This window comes from Scardinius erythrophthalmus (assembly GCF_964197995.2).
Source record: "Scardinius erythrophthalmus genome assembly, chromosome: 16".
Lineage (NCBI taxonomy): Eukaryota > Metazoa > Chordata > Actinopteri > Cypriniformes > Leuciscidae > Scardinius > Scardinius erythrophthalmus.
This window is the reverse complement of record NC_138236.1, coordinates 5,371,464-5,392,780: the sequence shown is the minus strand read 5'-3', so window position 1 is coordinate 5,392,780 and position 21,317 is coordinate 5,371,464. Positions and strand designations below refer to the sequence as shown.

General features: G+C 35.7%; 1 protein-coding gene across 1 annotated transcript in view; it reads left to right on the top strand.

Moving 5' to 3' along the window:
- The window catches only part of thsd7ab (thrombospondin, type I, domain containing 7Ab), a 111,385-nt gene that overhangs the window by 89,033 nt on the left and 1,035 nt on the right, over nt 1–21,317 (top strand). The window contains exons 15-27 of the mRNA XM_081389132.1: nt 4,253–4,437; nt 6,926–7,059; nt 7,148–7,301; nt 8,169–8,310; nt 10,082–10,197; nt 11,319–11,436; nt 13,181–13,326; nt 15,844–16,018; nt 17,236–17,409; nt 18,329–18,409; nt 19,240–19,322; nt 20,471–20,684; nt 20,762–20,849. Of these exons, the coding sequence (XP_081245258.1) occupies nt 4,253–4,437; nt 6,926–7,059; nt 7,148–7,301; nt 8,169–8,310; nt 10,082–10,197; nt 11,319–11,436; nt 13,181–13,326; nt 15,844–16,018; nt 17,236–17,409; nt 18,329–18,409; nt 19,240–19,322; nt 20,471–20,684; nt 20,762–20,849 (1,810 nt within the window). The remainder of the gene's footprint in view (nt 1–4,252; nt 4,438–6,925; nt 7,060–7,147; nt 7,302–8,168; nt 8,311–10,081; nt 10,198–11,318; nt 11,437–13,180; nt 13,327–15,843; nt 16,019–17,235; nt 17,410–18,328; nt 18,410–19,239; nt 19,323–20,470; nt 20,685–20,761; nt 20,850–21,317) is intronic.

Genomic DNA, 21,317 nt, shown 5'->3' with positions numbered 1-21,317 from the left:
TACATGCTGCCTTAGGCTACTAAAGAAATCCTTCAATACTCTCATATCTCTTCTCTAAAAAAGGGCTAAACATAAATGCATGTTTATTTCTGAATGTTTTTTTAAACGCAACAGATACAGCAGTTCTGCATAGTATTTACTTCCGCTCATACATACACTACCGTTCAAAAGTTTGGAGTCTGTACGTTTTTGTTTGTTTTTACAGAAATTAACACTTATAGAGCAAGTATTTACAGTATAGACATTTATAATGTAACAGTGATTTCTATTTCAAATAAACAGTTATTTTGTACTTTAAAATTATCATAGTTTCCACAAAAATATTAATCAGTGAACTGTTTTCAGCATTGATGGTAATAATAATAATAATAAATTTTTCTTGAGCAGTAAATCATCATATTCGAATGATTTCTGAAAGATCATGTGACACTGAAGACTGGAGTAATGATGCTGAAAATTCAGCTTTGCATCACAGAAATAAATTACATTTTAAAATGAATTCACATAGAAAACTGTTATTTTAAATTGTAATAATATTTCACAATATTACCGTTTCTGTTTTTTTTTTTTTTTTTATCAAATAAATGTTGAGCATAAAAGCCTTCTTTCAAAAGCATAAAAAAAACTTACTTAACCAATCCCAAACTTTTATACGGTCCTGAAATTGATCAGGAATGAAATGTTAATATGTTTTTAACATGAATGTTTAATGTTGTATTTACAAGCTTCAAAAACTATTGCATTTGTGAGTGGATTCTGATATTCATGCTTTGCCCTTAACAGCCTGATTCAAAGGACTAGTTCACTTAAAAGATTAACATATACAGTCATCATGCCGTTCCACTTATTTACTGTCAAATCCAAAAACATAGTTTCTTTCCATGCAATTAAAGCATACAGCATGACAAGAGCATAAAGCTAGTCCATGCTGTATGATGATTTGTGTGCTATATTGTGTGTTCAGGAACAGACAGATTTTGAACTAATCCTTAAAGCTTTCAGAGTAAGAAACTGTGAAACTAACGTTTTTCTTTGACTCACCCTTTGGTTCGTGTGTTTGGCCCAGAGTCGGGATGTGGATTGTTTTGAAGGAATGAGGTCGCTACGGGCACAACAGAATAACACGAGGACTGCCATGTTTGGTGCAGGCCAGTGGCATCCTGCCACCTCTGAACTGGCTGTAGGGACAGAGAGCGTTGCATGTTGGTTCGAGTGGTCAGCGAACAGCCAGCGAAGGCTTGTTTTCTCCTCCTAGAGGGCGTTTACTCTGTGTTAGCTGTGGAACAGGATTGACGTGTCTTAACACTGAGGCCCAGAGGAGATGGGAGAGTTGTTTTATACAGATGCATTGTGACTGTACAGGGTATTTGGGGTCGCTGCGGTATCTCCCCCCTCGGGAACCGGCTCTCTTCCTGCCCGTCTCGGCCATGTCAAATCCTGGTTAATCTTTCGAGGGAGAAAAGACTGAAACTCACCCTTGACCTCTCTGATTAATTGCTTTGATTTTTCAATCAGAAGCCCCACTACAGTAGGTGAATGTTTCACGAGATGTGGCAAGTTTTGAATGTCAGGTAGAGAGGTGACATTGTTCTAGTTTTTTCAAGTATTCAGATAATTTGTGGTCTCAAGAATTTGAGTGAATCTCATGAAACATGTCAGGATAATGTCTGGGTCATTCAAATATGAAACTGTATATAAGGCCCTGTTTACACGAGAATGCTCGCAGGTGAAAACGTAAAAATATTTTATCAGATTTGCCTTTCGTTTAGACGGCGACGGCGTTTTTGGGGCTTAAAAACGCAAAAAAGTGAAACCACCCTCCAGAGTGGAAATCTTAAAAACGCTCCACTGTCGCGTTTCCGTCTAAACGGTAAAAACGCAAAAGTCTGCTAAACAGTGAAGGCACCGATCAGTGCTTCACATTGCCACCTAGCCGCCTTGAGTGCATACTACATTGAATTTCACACACTTTTGCGTCACCATATGCACGCAGATTTCCCCCCCATAGCGCTCGTCTAAACGCAGAATAAAAAGTGGTCACTTTTGCGTTTTCTCTTCAGATCGTTTCCGTGTAAACGTAGCCTAAGAAACTGTTGGCTGTTGTTAGGACCTTTACGGATCTAAGACTTTTTGCATTGGTTAAATTTGATCCATAACATATAACTATATATATATATGTATATACTATATATATATATGTATATACTATATATATATATATATAGAGAGAGAGAGAGAATAATATATTGCATAATATGAGCATAATATACTGTATATAGAGCAATAGCATAATATATATGTATATACGTGTATATATATGTGTGTATATATATATATATATATATATATATATATATATAGTTTGTATTAAATTGCATTTAAATATACGTTATTAAATTTAATTGTTTATTAATATGTTTGAACAATTTTATTTAAATAAAATAAAAATTTACTTTTATTTTTAGATGTTCTTGACAAAATATGAAAATTCATTATGTAATTTTATATAATATTTTTTATTATAATATTGTCAATTAAATAATTTGATTTCTATAGACAACTTTTTTTTTTTCCATTTGATTTCACAATGAATATTTTCTTTTGTTAGATACTTTTCTAACATTGAGTCTCCTCATTAAATTGGTCTGAATCATTATACGGATTCCATCATTAGTAGTTGCATGCAGAGTCCAAAAAAGAACACTCACCAAGTGCCAAATGCTTGTAATATTGGTTTGGGCAAGGAATAAAACAAATAAAACTGGCCAGTTGGTTGCTTTAGGAAACAAATACAAGGTTGAAAACCGTCAGTCAGAGTTTTTCTTTGATTTTCGTATCAAAACAAGCAGTGTTAAGCATTGTCAGTGTTACACACACCACACTCAACACCTGAGGGGAAAAATTCAATTATTTTGGATGGGTGATGGGTGGCAACTGGCAAGCGACAAAATGACCTGTTTGCTGCAAAAAAGCAAACAACTTAAAGGGTTAGTTCACCCAAAAATGGAAACTGTCATTAATTACTCACCCGCATGTCGTTCCAAACCTGTAAGACTTTCGTTCATCATACAAAGCGATCGAGTCTCTTCAAAAAATTTGGGCTAAACCGCTCAATTCATATGGATTCGTTTTACGATCTCTTTATGAACTTTCTGAAGAGTCAAAGTGGTAGTTGGAGGGACAGAAAGCTCTAGATTTCATCAAAAAGATCTTTATTTGTGTTCTGAAGATGAACAAAAGTGAAATGGGTTTGGAATGAGATATGAGAGAATTTACATTTCTAGGTGAACTATCCCTTTAACCCTGTGCTTAAAGATTCAGCACATCATGTGAGCTGAGGCTAATAATCTCAGTGTGTGTTGTGCATTGATATGGTGAACATATGTTTGACATCATAGCTGTTTTCATCGCGTGTGTGTGTTGTGAATAACTGGTACGCTGTACTGACCAATCAGCTTCCAGAACCATCGGTTTTATAATGTATTATTTACCACAGTATTTTGGAAGCAGCAATTTCTACATTTGACTTTGTTCTTAGCCAAGTGTTGGCTGCTCTTAAAAGGCTTCTGTGAAGGATATGGTGTTCAGGGACATGTGTGTGTGTGTGTGTGTGTGTGTGTGTGTGTGTGTGTGTGTGTGTGTGTGTGTGTGTGTGTGTGTGTGTGTGTGTGTGTGTGTGTGTGTGTGTGTGTGTGTGTGTGTGTGTGTGTGTGTGTGTGTGTGTGTGTGTGTGTGTGTGTGTGTGTGTGTGTGTTTGTGTGTGTGAGGCCTGCAGTATGTACTTGGGAAAGGCTGATCCTCTTGAGCCAAATGAGTAGGCAGTTCACACGGCTCGAGCAAACAGCAGTAATAATAAAAATGTATAAGCATATTACATTTCTCTGACCCTGCAGCAAACTCTCCACAAAAAATACTGCATCTCAAAACATGCCTATTTATACCAATTGCTTTTGAACTTTTTATGCACCTCATAATGTTTTCTGCAAGGTACAAGCTTGCTTTTCATTTTTAATCAAGATTTAAACCTCTTCAAAACGGCACGTTCAATCAGCAAGCCTGTTAAACTTGTTATTGCCCTGCAGGAAAATCCAGTTAAAACCCAGCATCTGATGGTGGTTTGTTTTGCATGCTTTCTTGATAGTTATTTATAGGCATCATTAGTTGGGAAGAAAAACTGGAAGAGACCATTATAAATTTTTTTTTTTTTGAGATACTGTAAGTTTTGACCATGCATGCTGTTTTTTTTTTTCAGGGTATATAGAGGAGGCCTGCATGGTCCCTTGCCCTTCTGATTGTAAACTCAGCGAATGGTCCAACTGGTCGCGCTGCAGCAAATCCTGTGGCAGTGGGGTCAAAGTTCGCTCAAAATGGCTCAGAGAAAAGCCTTACAATGGAGGAAGACCCTGCCCAAAACTGGACCACCTTAACCAGGTAAACGTCACCCTTCCTTATGCATGGAGGAAAGAATTGTAAAGCACGTTGTTTTATGTCTTATACAATGAGTACCTTGTTTTTTCTGCTCCAACACCGAGTGAGCGGCCTACACATACAGTACAAATAGTTCAATACAATTACAGTTACGCATTACAATCTCACAATCAAAAGTTAAAAGTATTGCGTTACTCCCTAAAAAAAGTAACGGTTACTTGTCAGTCAATAATGGGAAAATAAAGTAACTTGTGTTGCTCATTTAAAAAAGTAACTCTGATATTTTGTTGTAAATTTAAAAGTAATGCATTACTTGTTACTTGAACTTAAAAGTAATCTGATTACATTACTCACATTACTTGTAATGCGTTACACCCAACACTGCTCGCAATTACAATAGATTTCGGTGTTAGTATTTTGCTAACATAAAGCAATACTCTACCAATTCAAATGTTATGTTCAATAGTACATTTTTACTTGGATTAAACAATTGTATTGCTACATTTTTGATATTGAATAAATTGTAAGTGTACTTAAAATCATTTATCTTGCCTTTTCACCCCATTTTGGATGGATGTTGCTTAGATAAAGTGTGTATTGAAATGCATTATGGGATTGTAAAAGGACACGTGAAGTGCTGCCTTACAATTTGGCCAAAAGAAGGTATCTTAGCAGGCAGGCATGCTGATTATTCATCCCTTAAGGCATAGGAGCGCACCTATGATATCTTAAAATACTGCCTACATAGGCAGTTGACTGGAGCATAGTTCAAAAGTTTCCCTCAACTTCTAGAATTTTTGGCTGAAAATTACACGCTTAAGATGCAAAAAGGTTCACAAGTGAATCTCAAATTATTCAAAAATACTTGCCTTTCATCTGAATTTTTTTACTGAGATTTGCTAGAAATAGATCACACAACATCAAAGCCTTTTTGAGATGTTTCTCCTGACAAATATACTGTATATATTTGGATTCCGTATAATTTAATGAGATTTAATACTCTCCTTTTATTAATAAACAGATTATCAGGTTGGTTAAAGGTCATGTCGTTTTACATGATCTTCTACATGTACTTTGTCACTGTGAAATCAGAATTGAACCCATTTATTTTCGGTCTTGCTAACTGTGTTTTTTATGTTTAGTTTGGGCAATGCTGTTTCTTAAAAAGAACAAATAAGCAAGTGCAATCTTAACTGAGCATGATGTTTTATGGTGCTTTGGTCTCTAGATGCAGATGTTCTAATGACATTTTTCTCTAACTCTCCAATAATGCTGCTCGGCCACAGGCACAGGTAAAAACACTTCCTTCTCTTCATTGGAATTTCTTTCAGAGTTGGTTTTTAATTGTTGTGTTTTTCCATGAATAGTCAAGTCAAGTCAAGTTTATTTATATAGCGCTTTTCACAACACAGGTTGTATCAAAGCAGCTTCACAGTAATAAATTAGAACAATACATCAATGTTTGTTTCTAGTGGAACGTCTACGTTTGGTAATGCTGATCAATAGTATCGTTGATTGATTAATTCAATTAAATATCCCCAAATATCCCCAACTGAGCAAGCCAAAGGCAACAGTGGCAAGGAACCGAAAAACTCCATCAGGTGACCTAATGGAGAAAAAAATAGGGTTCACTTTGGTGTGCAATTGCTATTTTTAAAACATTACAGATGTCTCACCTTAGAGATATAACTGGCACACTCAAAACAGTGTTATTATTCTGACATAATCTGATAAATTCATATTGTGGTGGGTTATTTATGTATGTATGTATTTATATATTTATTTAAAATAATAAATTTTCTGCATTTAATTTTGATTTCATTAAATGTGCATTGCGCAAGTCTCTAAATTTTTGCAGAACTATGCCCACACTGCAACTGAATGCGCATGACGTCACACCCAGTCTCAAATTCCGACCCGAATCCCTCTTATTTATTTTACTGTACAGGATTATAGAGGCAATCGCAGTGATCAGAGAAGGGCTCATTCAGCCCATCAGGCAATTGTTTAAGCATGTATGGGTTAGAAAAACAGATATTTTTAACATGAAATGTTGCGCAATGCACCTTTAATGTGTATTTATTTATTTGTTAATTACAATATTTTTAATTTAATAGTCTGGTGTTTTATTTTTATTTATTTAAATACATTTTATTTGATGTATTTTTGTTTATTCAATTTTATTTTTTATTTTATTGTGTTTTTTTCTAGAAAAAAATTTAATCACAGAAATCAGGCCTTTAAACTGCGTTTGTCCCTATTCATATTAATTATCCATATTCATTTTAATACATTTATATTAAATAGAAAATAAAACCGCTCAGATAATATTTAGTTTGACCTTGCACTGAACATTACTTTTTCACACAGATCAGATTTTGTACTGCTTTTTATGAAAAGTTCCTGGTGTTAAAATCCGAGCTCAGTTAGAATAGTTGATGTGATTAGTTTAGTGGGATTGATGCTGTTATGAGTGGTTGGTGGGCTCATGTTTCAGGTCTATGAGGTGGTCCCGTGCGTCAGTGACTGCAGTCAGTATATTTGGGTAGCTGAACCCTGGAGCGTGTGGAAAGTAAGTAACGTGGATCTGAAGGAGAACTGTGGCGAGGGCGTGCAGACAAGAAGAGTCAGGTGAGATGCCTTTTCCTCCTATTTATTATACTGTTACTCCATCCACAATACCCTGATCATACTGTGCTCATCTTTGATGGTCTTGCAGGTGTATGTTGAACACAGTGGACGGTCCCAGTGATGGGGTGGAAGACTATCTGTGTGATCCAGAGGAGATGCCTCAGGGCACGAGGGAGAGCCGACTGCCCTGCCCGGAGGACTGTGTGCTGTCCGACTGGAGTCCCTGGACCCCATGTGACGTGGTCAGGATTATCGCTAATCCATTTAAACCCTAGGGAGGGTTGCAGATAGGCACTGATTTGATCACTGTAAAATCTCAGTTCTTCTCCCGGATAGTGAAAGGAAACATTTTTTTGCTCAAGTCTCCTATTTCTCCTTTAAAAACCCTAGTAACGTCACGTTTTTAGAGGAGGTCTCAGCAATGTCTCAAAGTCTGAAAATCAAAAGTCAGAAATCTCAAAATGAGCTCGAACATTTCTCAGAACAAATGAACTTAGCTGATATACAGAGTAATTTTGCTCTTCCTGTATGACAACCAGTGTTATTCTAATATTATTTATATACTATTATAGTAATTATTGATTCTTTGAATTAGGTTTTACTTTTCTATTTTCAGTTTTTCATTTTAGTTTTAGTATTTTTATTGTGTACTTTTGTCTGGTATTCGTTGAAGTTTTTCATCTTTTATATATATACATTTATATATTATAAAGATATTTTATATTTCACCTTTATTTCAATTCCAAAAAATGTATAGTTTTAGTGTAAAACTGTTTTGTGTCAATTTTAATTATCATAAGCATCTGAGACATGTCTAAGTTCATGCCTTGATGAAACATAACTGAGAAATTTCTTAAATCTCCTAAGAAACATCTGTGCAATACCATTTTTGGGTTATGCCAACAGGGATATAATTTTATCCTCAGATTAAATGACCTCAGTGAGAGCCAGCAGACACTGAGGCATAAAAAATCAAAGCAGGTCATTAAGATGCACTTGTTAAACAGTAAATGAACAGCTTGAGGAGAAATATGAGAGAATTATGAGCTCACTAAAGTGAATGAACTGCAGTGTGTAAAAGACAACCCTGTTTTATCGGCCTCTTAAAGCCGTGTTCTGGAAGAGGAGATCGAGAGAGGACGGCGTTTGCCCTCCGTCTGCCTAAAGAAGGAGAGGACTGTCCGGTTAGCATGCAGACCGAGCCCTGCCTCCTGAACCGCAACTGCTTTCACTACAGTTACAACATCACCGGTGAGTGTACAAAATGACAGCTTTCCCAACTATGGCTGAATGATTTGTGGAAAAAACCTAATTGGGATTCTTCTGAGAAATATTGCGGTTTGCTGTGCTTGTTTGTAGTGCTGTACATTTTGGCCATATAAAATAATAAGAATTATTAATGTAATTGTTATTTTTACTAAATAATTTTTTTTTTACTAAAAACTAGTGCTGTCAATCGATTAAAAAAACTTAATCACACTTTTTATGTAATTAATCGCAACTAACATTAAAGTTTTTTTTATATATTTTTATATTGTAATAATTTCGCATTTAATCTCCAAATGAATGTAGAAACAACATAAAGACTATAGCCTACATATTAAATATTTGAAGGCCAGTATCACCGATACCAATACTGCTACTGATGTCTCTATGAAATTGATTTTTTTTTCTCAATTTTAGCCATTAATTATCTGCGTTCAGCATTACATTATAATTGAAATCTATCAATTTTAACATTTATTTAAAAAATATTAAAAAATAAACTTTAAAAAAATATAACAACTTTTAATTAAGGGAACTTAAAACAATCTTCACATACAAGCCCATTACAAAAAGTCACATTTAGCTCGGTCCTTCAATATATATAATGGCTCAGTTTTTTCAGACTGGTTCAGATTTTTACTTGCATTTGCAGGAATAAGAGCTTGATCATATATTGTTACACTAACCAAAGGATGATGGGAAAAACGAATGCTGCGTTATTGTTTTAAATATTTTTAATGTGTTAAACTGAAAAAATTTGTCACACTTGTTAACATGTTAATTTTGACAGCCCTACCAAAAACAAAATAAGAAATTTTACTATTTTAATATTTCACTGTAATATAAAAAATAGACTATTTATTCAAATATAATAGTTTAATTTTAAAACTGTAAAATTACAATACTAATATTAATGGCTGTCTTAAATTCTTAATTTTCAAACGTTAAACCAAAAGCTTCTCTTTTGTTTACAACAGACAGTTTATAATCACTTCTCATTACAAGTATGGGAAGATGGTTGGTGCATGTTGTGTTCCCAAAAGCACGTTAAAGAAACCTAAACTCGAGCAGATGTAGCGATGGAGTTTGTGTAAAGCAGCATTTACTGTGAATCGAGCCAGCGGATAATAAGCTGCTCACGTGTAAGAACACAGTGCCACACTTGACTCTCATTTCTTTATTTAAATCACAGCCTTTGTTATTTGTTAATCGTACTAAGCCATATTGCGATCTCAGTTTATTTAGCTTAATCATGCAACCCAACACATCCCTTCTGCTAAGCCTGAATATAAAAACACACTTTACCTTTAAGTCATTTTGGTTTGCCATGATCCGTTGAATGCATAATGGAAAAACTCTATATTTTTTTCTCATATATTGTATCCTGTCTTTCTCTGAAGTGCATCACAGTACTGCAATACAATTCTTGTTGACTTTAAAAAAATGTCCTGCACTGTGGCTACCTTCAGTTTTTGAGTCCTCCTTGTCTGGTTATTACCCACAAAGCACTATTCTCTTATTGATTTGAGTCACATGAATGAGTCATTCAAGAGTTTGGATCATTACTGGAACTGCTTCCTCCATCTGCTCACAATTGCCCTCCTAGAGCGTCAAAGCGAAGCGCTGTGGTAGTTTCAGTTTATAGAGATGAAACTGTGTCCTCAAACCATCCGCTCTGGAGGACTCAAGCAACCTCTGACCTAGACATGTAGTTTAATGAGAACCCGCAGGCTGATATCTGTGTGTGTTCCCTTAGACTGGAGCACATGCCAATTAAGTGCCAACGCTGTGTGTGGAATCGGTCTCAAGACGAGGATGCTGGACTGTGTTAGAAGTGATGGCAAATCTGTTGACTTGAAGTACTGCGAAAAGGTTTGTGCATTTGTTTACAGACATTTTAACCTTGTGTATATTCAGGACCTAGAAAATATAACTAGAGCTTCTTTTCCAGGTGGAAATAGTGTTCAATTATTTCGTGGGATTCACGCTGTGATTCTGTGAATATTAAATGCTGCATCAGCGCAGCTTTGCCATTCTCATGACACTCAAAGTGTGTCTAATGTTATATTTAAAGTGTGTGTGTGCACGTGTGTGTGTGTGCGCGTGTGTGTGTGTCAAAAATACAGTAAAACATATGAAATATTATTACAATTTAAAATAACTGGTTTCTATTTAAATATTTTTTGAAATGCAATTTATCCCTGTGATGCGAAGCTGAATTTTCAGCATCATTACTCCAGTCTTCAGTGTCCACATGATCCTTCAAAAATCATTCTAATATGCTGATTTGCTGCTCAAGAAACATTTCTTATTATCAATGTTGAAAACAGTTAGCTTAATGTAGTTGTGGAAACATTTATTTGTAATAGAAATGTTTTGTAACATTATAAATGTCTTTACTGTCACTTGATTCATTTAATGCATCCTTGTTGAAGAAAAGTATTCATTTATTTAAAAAAGACCCCAAATATTGAAACGATAGTGTATTCCTCAGATGTAAGCCTAAGCAAATTCCACTAAAAATGAGACAGTTCCTAAATCTACTCTTGCAGAATATGATGATGTGATGAGCCAATGGAAAAGAAACAAGGTTATTTTGTGCCATTTTAAATTGTAGGTTAATGTGAAAAGCGATGGCAAAAGATCAGTTAAAATCTGACAGCTCTGGTCACTTTAATTGGACCCTGTGGGCGATAATTCATATGCACAGCATATTAACCCTGTAACCCAGTTTTCAACCAGCCCACTTTGTATCAGGGTTAAAACTTCTCAAGTGTAAAACACACATACCCATAGTAAAGAAAAAAACACAAATGAGATCTGAGACCTCTTTAATATCTCATTTGTTTCTACTTTTAACAGAAGTGTGATTAAACATAGAGAATGGGCACTTTTGATGAAGTCTTCTGCTTCTCAGATGTTTCTCTGTTGGAATGAGAGGTGACCTTTTTTATGAATGCTAAAGAAACAGTCTGTCTTATTTTCTTCCACAGCTGCGCTTAGAGAAGAAATGGCAGATGAATGCTTCCTGCACAGTGGAGTGTCCAATCAACTGCCAGCTCTCTGATTGGTCGGTGTGGTCAGACTGTTCCCAGACCTGTGGCCTTGAAGGTAAAGACAAAAAATAGACAAATGCATGACTATTTACTGCTGCATTAAATGTGTTTTTAATTGATGTCATACAATACCATTCAAAAGTTTGCGGTCAGTTAATTTTATTTAAAAAAAAACAACAGTAAAAAACTGTTATATTGTGAAATATTATTACAATAACTGTTTTTATAATGCAATTTAAACCATAGCTGAATTTCTGAATTTCATAAATCATTCTTATTTAAACATTTCTTATTATTAACAATGTTTAAAACAGTTCTAATTCTTAATATTTTTGTGGAAACTGTGATGCATTTTCAGGATTCTTTGATGAAAAGGAAGTTCAAAAGAACAGCATTTATTTGAAATAGAAATTTTAACATTTTGATTAGTTTAATGCACCCTTACTGAATAAGAGTATTAAATTGTTATAAAAAAAAAATCCTACCAATACCTTTTGAATAATAGTGGACAATATATTAGTCTCAGCCCAATGATATGCATATTGCGCACTCATTTGGAAACCGTGAAAATTTCCTGACTGAAATGTTACTTCATAGTATAGAGAAATCGAATGCAATGGCTTTGCTTGCGTCATGCTCGACTGTTTGTGACTAGGTATGCATGTAGGCTGTATAACTGTGCATGCAAAGAAAGAACAAAAAGATAGCATTTGAGAAGGGAGCTAGAACTCTGAAATACGAGATTAAATGATGGACTGTTCAAAGGAGAAAAAAAGATGGAAGCAGCTGTAGACAGAAAATGACAGTCGGCCTGCCAAACACTTCCAAGATAAGGTAGAGAAAGAAGAGCGAGAAAGAAGGCGGCGCATTGTGCGAGGTTTTATGCTAAACACGTGTGGGATGAGCTAGCGAGTTATCTGAGACAGCCGCGTCTTGAGCTGGAAACTGAAAGATGGGTGTGTGTGTGTGTGTGTGTGTGTGTGTGTGTGTGTGTGCGTGCGTGCGTGTGTATGTAGAGATCTGTATATGCGGGCAGCTCATGAAATCTGTCAAAAACAGGTTCAGGTCATATTTTATTCCAAAAGCAAAAGTTTTTGACTTTAATTTCATTGTCATAATGTACACTACTGTTCAAAAGTTTGGGTCAGTGTTTTATTTATTTATTCATTTATTTTTTGGAAGAAAATACTTTTATTCAGCAAAGATGCATTAAATTGATCAAATGTGACAGTAAAGACATTTAAAATGTTACAAAAGTTTTCTACTTCAAATAAACACTGTTCTTTTGAACTTTCAATTGATCAGAAACACTTCTTCATTTTTTGTGTTCCCAGAAAAATATTAAGCAGCACAACTGTCTTCAACATTCTTGAGCAGCAAATCAGCATATTAGAATGATTTCTGAAGGGTCATGTGACTGAAGACTGGAGTAATAAAGCTGAAAATTCAGTTTTGCATCACAAAAATAAATGACATTTTAAAATATATTACAATAGAAAACAGTTATTTTAAATTGCAATAATATTTCACATTTTAAAATGAATAAATGCAGCCTTGGGTAAGTGACTTTTCAAAAGCATCAAAATATCTTACTGACCTTAAACCTTTGCACAGTAGTGTAATAAAAAAATCTCTTATAATATATCATTATTAAGTATTGATAAATACATAAAAAAGTTCCATTTTTTACTCTAATACAGAACAGTCGTTTTTGGGGTGAACTATTCCTTTAAATGATCTTGTTCTCTGTGGAAGCGAAGCTCAAACTCATTTCTCTGTCGTGTGTCTCGATACTTCAGGGAAGATGTGGCGGAGGCGAGCGGTGGTTCAGGCGTCTCAGGGGGACGGCAGGCCGTGTTCTTCCCAGATGGAGCAGTGGAAACCCTGTCCTGTGCGACCCTGCTACAGATGGCAGTACGGCCCGTGGTCAGAGTGCCGTGTTGAGGTCTCTCATTTCATCTTTTTCCATTGTATTCTCTTATAGATCGAATGGCTCAATGTAAATTTACAGATCAGAGTTCGTCAAACTTGAACTTTAGCACTGCAAGAAGAAACTTCCTAACAGAAATGCAAACACATTAAAAGAAGTCTTTCGGCTCAAGTTCAAGTTTGGTGAACTCGGACTTTTGAAGGTTCTAGGTCAAGTTTATTTTTCACAATCCATGTTTTTCAGTTTTTGTCACTGGAAATGTTTTCAAAAGACATGTCAAACTATCCACACTTAGGTGCACAACAGTACAGTCTATGAAGTCGACTATAAGTACTCTAGCCTACCTTTCAAACGTTTGGGGCCGGTAAGATTTTTTAAATGTTTTATTATGCTTATGCTCACCAAGGCTGCTTTTATTTGTATATATTTACTGTCAAAATGGTAATATTGTGAAATATTGTTACAATTTAAAGTTTCGCCGCTTAAGGTCGCTTTTTAAAAGCAATAACAAAGGCGTAGCTTGATGACTCCGTGAATGAGCATGGAATCATGGGAGTTGTCGTCTTGACCTCCACAGCCGATGAAAAGCAATCTGATGGGACTCAGGCAGAAATCATGTTCATGGATGAGCTAATGTATTAAAGTTTTATTAACGTTACTGTTGTATGACGCAGAGAGAGCGTGGGCATTTTACCTTACTGTTTCAATTATGCTTATATGCCGCAGTCGGCCACTGCCACTCCTTTCACTTTGTTATTTATGCATGTTTTATGATTAAAGTTACAATTAAAAATTGTTTAACGTACGTCTCCTACAGTTATTGATTGCTTAAATTCACGTTATTTTATTTCATTCTAATGAAACAGCTGAATTACTACTCATACAGGTCACTTTATCTGACTTATTAAAATTGTGGGGTAACACAGCTATTTAACTAGGTCAAAACAATCATACTAAAATACATTTGAGTGTGTTGAAAGTTGTTATATCATTACTATGTTCGTTAGCTAGGTGGCTGACATGAGTCTCTTGTTGCACATTGCAGTAAGCTAGACTGATATTAGAATATATTAATAAAAGCTGGATGAGTGTTAATGACATGCAAATAATTTTTATATATGAAGAGTTCAGATGCAAAAGCCTCTAAGTGCCATCTGAAATTTTCTTCTAAAATGATCATTTTTATAAAGCTCGTATATTTAGGTTCAGTAATTTCACTTAAATGACAATTAATAGGTAATTTGCATTGCCACTTAAGTGAAATTATTGAACTTAAATATACGAGCTTTATAAAAATTATCATTCTAGAAGAAAATTTCAGACGGCACTTAGAGGCTTTTGCATCTGAACTCTTCTTATAATTTATGGTGGATTAAATGCTGTATTACTGTTATTACAAATAAAGCACTTATGATTATGCTATGTTAGCCACTAGGCATGGTACATATTAACACATTAAATGGTACACATTAAACATGTTACTCGCGGTAAATCAAGAAAACAAGAGATTCAACAATAAGACTAACCGTGTTGAACTATATAATAATGATTTGTTTTCTGTTGATAAAGGTATCCAGACAACTGTCTAATAAAACGCATAATATATTAGTGTCTGTGGTGTTTCCACTGGAAATTGAGGGTAAGGCGGATATGAAGTCATTTACAGGCAACGCAATGACGTGGACCGTTACACTGGTTAAAATAGCTGATTTCTCTATATTTAAACATTTATTGGAAACATTTGGGATATTGTAAGTACACAACTCAACAAAATAACATTGTTTTAGTGTTTTTGGGATATTTGAATCCAGAAATCTTACATATTGTGCCTTTAACAAACTTTTTTTATATATGAATTTTTTTATATATATTTCTGTGATGGCAAAGCTGCATTTTGATCACATGATCGTTGAGAAATCATTCTAATATGCTGATTTGCTGCTTAAGAAACAAGTATTATTATTATCAATGTTGCTAAATCTTTTTGGAAACCGTGATACTTTTTTTTTCAGGATTCTTTAATGAATAGACAGTTCAAAAGAACATTTATTTAAAATTGAAATCTTTTGTAACAGTATAAATGTCTTTAGTGTTCTTTTTGAACTATTTAATGTTTCATTGCTGAATAAAATTGAAATACCTCAGCATTTTCATATGTGTAAAATAAGCTTGTGGAAACAAATTGAAGTTTATAATCTAATCTGTTCCTCTTTGTCTTTTTTTCTGCTGAGCTCCTTTGTGACTCATGAAATTCAAACAATTTAGTATTTATTGAATCGTATTGTACAACGGAGCAATAGTTTAAGCTAAACACCTCAATCGGCCAACGCAACACACTCTGAATGCGCTAACAACCCGCGCTGGAACTCCTCACTCTTCCAACACCTTGTTTTCCAATCTAACTGTCAACCTCGACTTCTCTTCTGTTATTCTCTCTGATCCTCCTCCGTTTCAATCCTCCTTTTGATCTTTGGATTTAGGAAGTGTTTATGACTGCGCAGCACTCACATCTCAAACCTCTGTGTGTTGTAGGAGGTGGTGTGCGGGGTGGGCATGCGTTTCCGGGACCTGTCGTGTTTCGTATCAGACGGCTCCAGCGATGGGAAGAGCAGCATTGTAGAGGAAGATCTCTGTGCTGGATTGGTTCCGGCCGTCGATGGAGATAAGATGATTGTTCTGGAGGAGACCTGCACCTTACCCTGCCCTGGTAACAGACTAAGTTCACACAGGACTGGTGATCTATGAGTGCTGTCGATGCATGCATTGCATGCATGCATCAACATCAAAAATAATACTGTGATATAAAAAAAAAAAACTGCAAGCCAAGCATAGCATGACAACACTATAGAATTGTTTTTTTTTTTGTTTTTTTTGAAAAAACACCCTTTTAAGCCATCTTAGTATATTGAATATAATATATAATTTACTAAAATAAATGTACATTATAGCAAAATATTAGCAAAAAATTTATTTATATATATAATGCATTTTATATATATATATATATATATATATATATATATATATATATAAATATATAAATCAGAACATGTTCAATCTGTAGTAATTAATTTATATGTGATCTTTAAATAGAATTAAATAGATATAAATATTTAAAAAAACAATTAAAAATGATCACAATATCTTAAAACCATTCCCATAAAAATGCAAACCCGGCCTCTAACTGTTTAGAATAACTAGTTTTTTATAAATTCACTCATTATAGATTCATCAGTCAATAGTGTTGCCATTTAACTCGTTTTTTTTTTTCTTATAAATATTAGGGTAACACTTTAGTTTAGGGTCCAATTCTCACTATTAGCTAGTTGCTTATTAGCATGCATATTTTGTTCTTTTTGTAACTAATAAGTTTATTACTACTTGAATATAGCACATATTATTGCCTTGTTCTGCATTAACATCACTTAATCCTACCCACTATCTAAACTTTGTAACTTTGACAAGTAACTTTGTAAGTAAGTTTATTCAGGCAAAAGTCGTACAGGTAGTTAATAATGAGAATTGGACCCTAATCTAAAGTGTGACCATATATGGTTGTACAGCAATATTGCTTTTAGTTTAGTTATAATCTAGATATTTTTTGGTTTTATTTGATGTAATATAAAAGTTTTAGTTCAGGTTTGATGCTGACATTGTTTTTGTGTTAACATGTGTTTTAAATCTATATAACCTGATAATTGTATCTAAATTATTACAAGTAATTGTTGGGGGATGAGGGGGGTATCCACCTCAATTTAAATTGCTTTCCCCCTCAGATGAAATTGCTCTTGAAAAACTGTAAATGAATCGTTGCATGGCAAAATATAGTTTTCGCAGCTTCCCCAGCACTTCTGCTGTTATCAGGTTGTATTGAGTTTGTTTGTGGACATCTACTTTAGGCAACTCTCCTGCTCATCTGTTCAGGTGACTGTTATCTGATGGAGTGGTCCGACTGGAGCCCGTGTCAGAGAGTGTGTGTGAAGGGTCAGCGTTTGGACTTCACTCCGGTGCAGGTCCGCTCACGTGCCGTCATCGCGCAGGAACCAGAAAACATCGCTCAGTGTCCCGACCAGGAGTGGCAGTCCCGCCCCTGCACCAGTGAGACATGCTCCTCCTCTCTCATTGGCTTAAAGACACTGCTTTACTTTGATTTCATTCCACATAGAATAAACACCTTTCACGTCACCTGATTTAACATGCATTTAAGAATTTGACATGAAATGCAGTTAGATGTCTATGGCTCGATTCGTTACAACAGTGATTGAAATGGTGAACTGAGACCCAACATAACTAACAGACTGGCTATTAAGGCCAGGGACAGTGTGAATACAATGGGAATCTGGCTCTAGTCTTTTTCAGCTGGTTCACAATTTAACCCCTTTAAAGCCTGACATATTAAGTAATAGTAAGAAATTTGAACATTTTGAAATGAATCAGTTTATTTAGACAAAAAAAAAATGTACATGTGTTTTTTTGTTGAGTATCATATTTGATACATCAGGCATATAGTACAATGTAGTGAGAATATGGAGCCCACACTCGAGGAGGAAAAAAACACTTCCCAAAAAATATGATTTTTATATGGACAGATTTTCATATAAAATAGCTTCTAACAAATGAGATATTAATAACAGTATAACAGGCTATTTTAATAAAATGCATATAACTCACTACAGACATCACTATATCTGCCAATAATGTCTTGGTAAAATTATATTTGAATGCTTAGTTTTATGATCAAAGCTCTGTAGTTTTTATTGTGTGGGTCAAAACATATAATACAAAGACTGAGAGATGAACTAATAAACGTTCCCCAAAGGTCTGATGGATCATATTTGATACTACTTGATCATACTTGCAAAGTTTTGATCATCTAGATGCAGTAGACTTTATAGGGTTAATCATTTTAGTGCTTTTAACAGGATGTGAGCGTGACAACACCTTTAATGAGTCTCTCTACAACTGTCCAAAAGTGTCGACTGCAGTATGTGTATTTATTCTGTTGATTTCCGTGTAGATGGTGAGTGTTATGAGTACCAGTGGATGGGCGGTCCTCAGCTGATCTGGTGTCAACGCTCAGATGGAATAAACGTCACAGGTGCTGTACAACACCACTTTACATCTGTCTCTTTAAGTCACATGAATGAGTAACCAATGAGGGTTGACAGATACCAATACAAACCTTCAGAGAACCTTTGTTTAGTTGATGCATAATGTGTCTCTGGACTTTTTTTAATCAACATCAAGTTTTCAAGTTAAAATGTATTAAATGCATAACCCAATGTGCACATCATTATAGGTCCTATCAGTTTTTCCACCACTTTTAAAAGCCTTTTTGCCTTCACTGTTGGTCATTTTCAACGTTCCTGCAGTGTGACAAATAAATTATTGTAGCTTCTGAATTAATGAGCTCATAAAAGCTGCACGCATAATTATAAAAGAAGTAGCAAAGTGCTGTTTTAAGCAGACTGTTCAGAACATCATACCAGCATCTTTGAAATATGTGTACTGTGCACAAGATGCACATTTTCTGTAGTTTCTGATTAAACTACTAGTGTACAGTTGTCAAAGAGCACACTGCTTAGAATACTGTATCCCAAAAATGCCATTTTTAACTTTATAATTTTTAACACATCACATGGCAATGGATATGAATGTAATACAGTTCTTTCGTAAAACATATACAGTAGTAGACAGTCATGATGACTAAAAAGACAACAATAATATGGACAATAAATACAACAGTACCACAAAGTACACAGAGTTAAATAAGAATTGTCTATTTTGATTTCATGGTGGCTTAAAGTGGTTATAATATATGCAGTATTGCATGCAAGTGATGTAATAGAAAACTGTAAGAAACTTTTTTTCAGCTCAACTTTTTTGTCAAAAGCTTGAAAAAGATCTGTACTCTGTTATTTCTTCCAGGTGGATGCCCTCCAGCGCTACTGCCAGGGGCGGACCAGTCATGTGATCCACTTTGTAACAAACCACAGTCATTCTGCTCAGAGGTAAGACACAAGAGGATTGTGGGATTACTGTAATTCTCAGCCTGGGTGTTTGTAACTGCCGACGGTTGCTCCAGCTGTAATTATTATAATGGACGTAACAGAAAATCAGTCATAAACTGTACTTTAGTTTTTTTGGGGGTGCAGTTGATCTAGATTTCTGAAACATGATCAATGATCTTTTTTATTTTTTACTAAGTTTACAGGTTGTACAAATGATGGCTGCACAAATAATATGATATATCTAGTTGATTTTTGTGTGCATGGTATTTGGGATAATTTTACCCACAATCCATTTCAAAAAAGGGGAGTTTGTGAATGTTCTCTTTCCTCTATGGATGGGCGATAACATTATTTCCCTGGTCAATAGACTACTGCAGGAATGACATAGTTTTGTAGGCCCAAACTAGAAGTTAGCATGACCCTGGTTCCCTTGTCAAAAAGCCAATCGTTTTTTTTTTTTTTTTTTTTTTGTCTCTTTGGCTTTGGAGCATTGCAGAAATAAGCTCTGTGACCAACAAAAGTGTATGATTCTTACACGCTTTGTTCATAAAGATAATATTCACAAATAACACAATAAGCCTATTAATTTTGAAGCCTAAATATCTAATCTTCAGAGGTGAAAAGCTAAAGTTACGCTATAAATGATGCCTTCAACGTCACCACTTCTAACCACAGCTCTTCCAGTCTTTACCTAAAATCTACAGTTTGGAAAGTTTGAGTTTAGTTTGCCAGAGCACGATTATAAACACAATGAGGCTGTAAAAGCAGACTAGTAAGTAGATGAGTTTACCAGTTCAGTTTGATGACCTTTAATGGCCCCAACAACCTCTGTAATCCCATTTAGACATGGCATATTAGTCAACCTTTATTTATACAGCGCTTTATACAATACAGATTGTTTAAAGCAGCTTTAGAGGGATAACAGGAAAATGATGCATAAGATACTGGTGTATTTTATGTCATAGAATAAAACGTGAGAATATAACCACAGACCTTATTTCAAGCATTTAACCAAAAACTGCTGAATTTGTGAAGATGGAACGTGAAGTGGGTTTTAGGACTGGTGCTTACAGCACTCTGTTGGGTGTAAATTGGGTCAAGCTCTGAGAAGCATGATAGTATTGGTGTACTGTTGCTGCCCCCTGCAGGAGGGCGTATGTATGTGCGAGGAGGGCTACACTGAGGTCCTCACGGCTGAGGGAACGCTGGAGCAATGTACGCCCATCCCTGTGCTCGAAATCCCCACCGCAGGGGACAAGAAAACCGATGTGAAGACCAGCCGGGCCATCAACCCCACCCTGCCCGCCACGGTTCAGCCTGGCCGCGTGGGACGCACGTGGTACTTGCAACCCTTTAGACCAGGTATATATTCAGTTTCAATTTCTGTATGTAGTTTTGCATTTTGATTTTGCTCAAAAATAAACGCTTTTCCTCTTCAGATGGAACACTGAAGACGTGGGTGTACGGTGTGGCGGCAGGAGCTTTTGTCCTCCTGGTGTTTATAGTGTCAATGATTTACCTCGCATGGTAAGAGCGACGCCACTGTCCATCTGCTTCGTCATCGCTCATTTTATTTTCTCATTCACTACATGCATTCGTTTGCTTGTGTTTTTCTTTTACTCACATCCCATCATCCATGCCTCCCTTCGCCATCATGAGCAGCAGTTACTGTGCCATCCGGCGGTCGCTCGAGACGCCAGATTCTGCCAATGGTACGGTGGTATGGATGGGCCAAGACGCCCATGAACTGATGTACACCTGCCCTGAGTGCCAGCAGCCGAGTCAAGAGTCACGAGCCAGTTAAAGGCCGGAGGAACAGCCTCCTGATCTCCTGACATCATCTCAGCCCCCTCTGCCCAGTGCCTCGGCCTCAGTCTGTGCCTTGTTCTGATGTTCTGATGCTCAGTGCCCCGAGCTGCCCGGGTAGGCTGCCTGTCTGTGGTTTAAGGGTTTAGAAAAAGATAAAGAAACTAACTCTGTTGCAAAACCTAGTGA